At 39.0% G+C, this 6,140-nt stretch overlaps 1 protein-coding gene across 1 annotated transcript in view; it reads left to right on the forward strand.

The window, feature by feature from the left end:
• The first annotated feature begins 199 nt into the window (after positions 1–199).
• LOC103367149 (solute carrier family 35 member F5) overlaps positions 200–6,140 on the forward strand; it is an 18,880-nt gene continuing 12,939 nt past the window's right edge. The window contains exons 1-7 of the mRNA XM_008295083.1: positions 200–343; positions 1,042–1,163; positions 2,773–2,914; positions 3,774–3,923; positions 5,091–5,153; positions 5,239–5,320; positions 5,930–6,120. Coding sequence (XP_008293305.1) covers positions 2,780–2,914; positions 3,774–3,923; positions 5,091–5,153; positions 5,239–5,320; positions 5,930–6,120 — 621 coding nt within the window. The 5' untranslated portion in view covers positions 200–343; positions 1,042–1,163; positions 2,773–2,779. The remainder of the gene's footprint in view (positions 344–1,041; positions 1,164–2,772; positions 2,915–3,773; positions 3,924–5,090; positions 5,154–5,238; positions 5,321–5,929; positions 6,121–6,140) is intronic.

The following is a 6,140-nucleotide window of genomic DNA, read 5'->3' on the forward strand; positions in this document are numbered from 1 at the left end:
ATGTGTATTTTAGAAGTTATTTATAGCAGTCTGAAATGTAAACACTTACATGCAAAACAGACAGAAATCTAAAAATTGACCGGTGCAATAAAAAACGACATTTTTGACTGCAGTGTCTCTGAATTCTGCGTCATGCTCCACTTAAAGACTCCATATCCCAGAAGTCTGTGCGCCATAAGTGATGTCACCTGATAATGAAGAAGGGAGGGTGTGCTAATGTTTACAACCGTTGGACTGGTAGCAATTTTATCATTAAAAACTGTGATTTTTCCCAATATTTCTGCAGCCTATGAAATGGCAGTTAAGAAACAGTGCAAACTAAATGACTTCGTCTCGCCTTCAGGTAAAAAATATAACTTTTTACGAAGCATTTCGATCACTTAGCTTAATAAAGCTTGTTAGCACTTAGCTTGTCAACGTTAATAGATAAACAAGCAGCTAAACGTAGCACAGCGAGGCTACTTGCAGTGTTTACAAGACAAATCAGCAGGACGTGAACCTGAAGTCCTGTCAGTGAACTAGAGTTAACATTAAATTCAGCCATAACCTACTGCATTCATCTACTCTTCGACCTCCAGCCTATAACTATTTAATAGCTACTATAATAGCTAGCTTGTAAGCTGTGTCGCTAGCTCTCAGGAGATAAGGAAGCAGGGCTCATTTTACCACTAGAACTTTAAAGAGATTCACGCATAGCTACCCATTTAAAAATGAAAAATATACAGTTGAGTCATCCAACTCTTAGGGGCTGTTTCAACGTACAGTTCAACTCTATTTCCCAGTAACTTGTTCACTGATCAGTCTGCAGTGCTTCCAGGTTGAGTTGACACTTAGCTAGCTGGCACTTAGCCCACTGCCATAGTCGTGTTTGATGTCCAGGTGAGTGAAGATGTAAATGCAATTAGTGTTTGATGGCATGCTTGTTTTACACTGTCAGTTGCATGGTTGTCGCTTTTTTGATTTTTATTTATTTCTTTTTAAATTTATATCTATTTATGTATTTATTTTAAACCCTTTTTGCTTTCTGTTTTGCTGTGGCAGGTTTTTGCTAACTGTGACTCCCCGGTTGGTGTTGACTCACACTGGGTCACACAGTAAATCCGAGCTGACATCTGGGAGGTCCAGGGACAACATTTCAGAGTCTACATTGTGTTGGAAATCAGGTGTGTGTTTCAGTGCAAAATGGATATCCATATGTCACCTTTGCACCTAATATGCTGTCATTTACCGTTGACTTACTTTAAATTTGGCTTTAAGGCTTTTTCACCTAAAAACAATGTGAATTCTCAAACAAACAGTCTGGCAGGTTTGCACTAGCAAATGTTGTCGTGTTTATTTATTAGAAAGACCTTGATGATGTCATTTTATGTAAAGCTGCAGCTGTTTTTTTTTTATAGTTGATCAAACCTGCGATCATTTTTCTTTTGTCAAATGTTACTTTACACGATATTCTGTAAGAAAAAAAGCGTATGAAAACTCTCACATGTCTCTAAGAATGTGTCTTTCAATTTCTCAGCTCAATATACTGCAAAGATGGTTCTTTTCACTGTGACTGTATAACCTCTGGTTTCGGCTCTGATCTAAACATGTTGTTTCAGTATCTGTAGAGTAAAATGTGGATGAGCTGCTGCTGTGAAAGCTCAGTTTAGACGTACTCTGCGTTTGTGAATTACCACTTGGAGGAAAATGGTTGACGACACAACCATAAATGAGTGTGTCAGACCAGGACTTTGTATTGCTTTCAGTTTTCTCTCTGAGCGATCATTTTACAAGGAATTATCCCTGAATTTACAACACAGCTGTTGTTTTTAACTCGTGTATAGTGAATTTGTCAGGCAATATTGTAGTTACATATAATCAGTATGTTAGCAGTGAAGAGCCTGCCTCTGAAGTGACTGCTGTTTTAATAAGCTGTGTTTCAGTCACTTTTTTGTATGTAAAAAAAAAAAAAAAAAAGGACCGCTTTCTTGGGAACTAGGCTGTGTAAAAATACTGTATATGTGCAAACAGATACAGAGAGATGTAAACAATGGTGGAGTTAAGATTGGACTGAAGTACAACAGACACAACAGAGCAACCAAACAGTCCTTATTTATTGGTTTCAAAATGCTCCTGAAGTATCCACCATCAGTGATGTCCCTCAGCTTTAAAATGTCCCCATAGCGTTGTTCTGTGGGAGTACAATCTAAGCTAGTGTTAGCTGTGCAATGAACACTCAACATGTTTGTATTGTTGTAGGGACGTTGCCATCAAAGTTCAAAGTAAACCACTGGATCTTGATTTTTTCCTATGCTAGCAGTACATGAAGACTTTTGTATTCACCCTTGCAGCCAACAGCAGAACATTTCATGTCCTTTGTGTTCACATTTTAGAGTTAGGAGAAGCTGCAGACACAGACCCAGCCCATTTAGAACAAGGGTTATACAGTCGGGTAAAATGAACCATTGTTGCTATGTTTTGAGCTGAAATATTGAAAGACACATTCTAAGGATATGTGAGACTTTTATTATTTGTTGAGAAAAGCCACGTCATGGGGCTTTAAGATATAACAATTTATACACACGATTTGCATGATTTCTAGACATTAGCAGATTATTGGAGACAGAACGTACCAACTGTAATATTGCTGTACTTACTAAATCAATACATAGGGGTGTGTCACATCAATTTAATAGAAAGATAATTTGCTCCTGATGACGTCTTCTAATCTCAGCACTAGTGATCCAGTTTCTAAATCTCTCCTGTTTATGTTCATTGTGGATGTCTCATCAGCGTTCCGATGGAGTGGGTGTTCATCATGAACCGGATGAGCTCTCAGAGTAGCTCTGCAGCCCAGCGGAGGCGGATGGCGCTGGGGGTGGTGATACTACTGCTGGTGGATGTCATCTGGGTAGCCTCCTCTGAGCTAACCTCGGTAAGGACGTTGTCACGGTTGCACTTTAACCTATATAAATGACATCATGACATGAGACAGAGGGCGCAGATGTACTCAGTAACCACAATGTGCTGGGATGTTGTGGATTTAGCAGGCGTTGTGTTTATGACACAAGTTTGCTCCTTTCTGGCTGATTAGTTGGTGGATAAAGTACTCAAATATATGACTTGTTCATATTAACACTGTTATACCATTAAATATGAAAACTCAGATGCCAGATTTTAATTTAATAGTATTGGAAGTACCATATTGTTCTTGTGTTCTTGAACATTTACTACTATATGTGCTGCTGAATACCTAAAACTACAGGCTATTTCAGTGTTGTAACTCAAACATCTTATATTGACGTCAGCTGATTTCTTATGGTAATGGCACCGTTACTGGTTCGCAGCATTGCAGTAGTAGCTAGAAATAAAGGAAAGAAAACCATCAAACATACAGCCTCTCTTCACCAAAAATGTATTGTAGAGAAAAAAAATGAACATGTACACCAGTTACTGCAGCCATCTGATAGTTGCATTGTAGTGAATAATGCAGTGACTCTTTTTGAAAATGTAGTAAAGTGAAAATATCAACTTTTTTACTGTACTGAGTAAAGGTACTGTATCTTTAGACTCTCCTCTGTTCTTGGGGAAAAAATAATTTGGAACTAGAAACACTAAAAGTAATAAATAGAAGTTCATGTGAGGGAAACCTGTGATTAAACATATTCCAACTTGAAGTGCAGATCTGTGCAACCCAATTTTGTTTCTTTAAGGTGTAAAAAAAACAGAACGACTTTCCAACCGCACACGTTAGGGCCATCCTAACAGCTTCTTTCTCTTGATTCTTCCTGTAGTACATTTTCAAGCGACAGGAGTACAACAAACCCTTCTTCAGCACATTCACTAAGACTTCTATGTTTGTGCTGTATTTGTTGGGTTTCCTGCTGTGGCGGCCCTGGAGGCAACAGTGCACCGGCACTCTGAAACGCCGGCACTCTGCTTTTGTAAGTAGTCAAACCACACTTTCCCCACATGGGGGTGCTATCTTGTTAAAGTATTGTTTTACATTCCACATACAGTTGAACCCAGAAGTTTACATACACCATATAAAAAAACATAACCTTTTTTTCCCTGACTGTCTGACATTCAATGTGACAATTTTCTTTCCTGTTTTAGGTCAGTTAGGATTACCAGAATTATTTCTATTTGTTAATTGCCAGAATAATGAGAGAGATATTTTTTTTTATTATAGTACTTTCTTCAAAGTCAGAAGTTTACATGCATTTCCTTAGTATTTGGTAGCATTGCCTTTAAACTGTATGACTTGGGTCAAACGTTTTGGCCTTACTTCCACAAGCTTCTCACAATAGTTTGATGAATTCTGGCCCATTCCTCCTGACACAACTGGTGGAACTGAGTCAGGTTTGCTGGCTGCCTTGCTCCACACTCCTTTTCAGTTCTGCCTACAAATTTTCTACAGGATTGAGATCAGGGGTTGTGATGGCCACTGCAAAACATTGACTTTGTTGTCCTGAAGCCTCTTTGTAACTAATCTGGTGGTATGTTTAGGGTCATTGTCCATTTGAAGACCCATTTGTGCCCAAGCTTTAACTTCCTGACTGATGTCCTGAGATGTTGCTTCAATATTTCCACATAATGTTCTTTCCTCATGATGCCATCTATTTTGTGAAGTGCACCCGTCCCTCCTGCAGCACCCCCCCTCACACAACATGATGCTGCCACCCCTATACTGGGATAGATCTAAAACAGAAAAAGTTTAGTCTGATTTGATGTCAGATAGTGAGGAAAAAAAAGGTTATATGTCTTTTTATACATTGTATGTAAACTTCTGCTTTCAACTCCATCTGCTACAGGATGTCAAATCATGCACTCTGCCATGTTTACTTACTTTATTCTTCTAAACTGCACCTGCTGCAGAATCGTAAACTTGTAAAATTATGTTTTAAACCCCCATTTTTATTTTTTATTTTTAAATAACTTGCTGGGTTTTCTTTTAAAATATTAAAAAATCGCTATGAATTTTGTTTAAGTCCACTTAAAAACTGGAACTCTTGTGGAAATCCATTCAGTGTGACAAAGAGAATGTAAACAGATGTGAATTCTTGGTTTTTGGTCCCTGAGTTCATAGTTTGAGTTGCACTTTTCTGCAGTTTGCTGATGCCGAGGCCTACTTTGCACCCTGCACCACTGACACCACTGTGAACAACTGCTTGGTACGTACTAAAAACCATTTTGACTCTATCTGTGGTGGTTGAGAGTGCTACCTTCATGACTGGGTGGAACTTCTTGTCCCTGCAGAGTGAACCGCTGTATGTGCCAGTGAAGTTCCAGGACGTACCTGTAGAGCACTCAAATGGTTTAATTGGAGACTGTGAATCTTGTGAGTACTAATGTCAAAGGACATGACATGCAGCATATTTATGATCTTGTGTAAATAAAATATGTCCTCTTTTGCTGAAGAGCTTAAGGTTTGACTGGTGTGTGATTGATTACTCCATCAGTTCTAAACAACAGAGGGCAGTGGTGCGCTATGTAAGCTGGCAATCACTTTTAGAGTCAGTGTTGTAGAGACCTCTGTCTCACCTTTTAGGTAAGCCTCAGACTTAGTTCCTTTGCTTTTCTCTCTTTTACATTCTAGCATTAATAAGAACAAAACTATGATTAGATAGTCTCAGTTGTATTTCACAGGGATTTGTTTTGTCTTTCCTACATTAGATTTCCAGAGTCTAGAGCCACACAGTACAGTTTTGAGACAATTTCTTAGGATCGCTGGTGATTTAATTTCACCTACGATTGGCACCTGTATTAAAAATGAATGCTTGTGTTCAGCTAAGTCATACATACATAGGCACCTAATGAGGCCAACATTTTATTGTCAGATACAATAAAGTGATGGGATTGCTGCAAATACAAGTGGACTCTTAAAATTACATTTTATTTACACAAAACTTGTTATCAATTCACTCCTCTCTCCGTTTCTACCTCCCAGCTTCCAAAAAGCAGCGGGTGCGTTTTAGTAATATCATGGAGGTGCGCCAGCTGCCCTCTACACAAGCCTTAGAGGCCAAGCTGTCCCGCATGTCCTATCCTGCTGCCAAGGACCACGAGGCCATGTTGCGAACGGTGGGAAAGCTAACCATCACTGATGTGGCCAAAATCAGCTTTTTCTTCTGCTTTGTGGTGAGTAGACGTGACTTTAC

This window comes from Stegastes partitus, unplaced genomic scaffold (genome assembly GCF_000690725.1).
Source record: "Stegastes partitus isolate 25-593 unplaced genomic scaffold, Stegastes_partitus-1.0.2 Scaffold1018, whole genome shotgun sequence".
Classification (NCBI taxonomy): Eukaryota; Metazoa; Chordata; class Actinopteri; family Pomacentridae; genus Stegastes; species Stegastes partitus.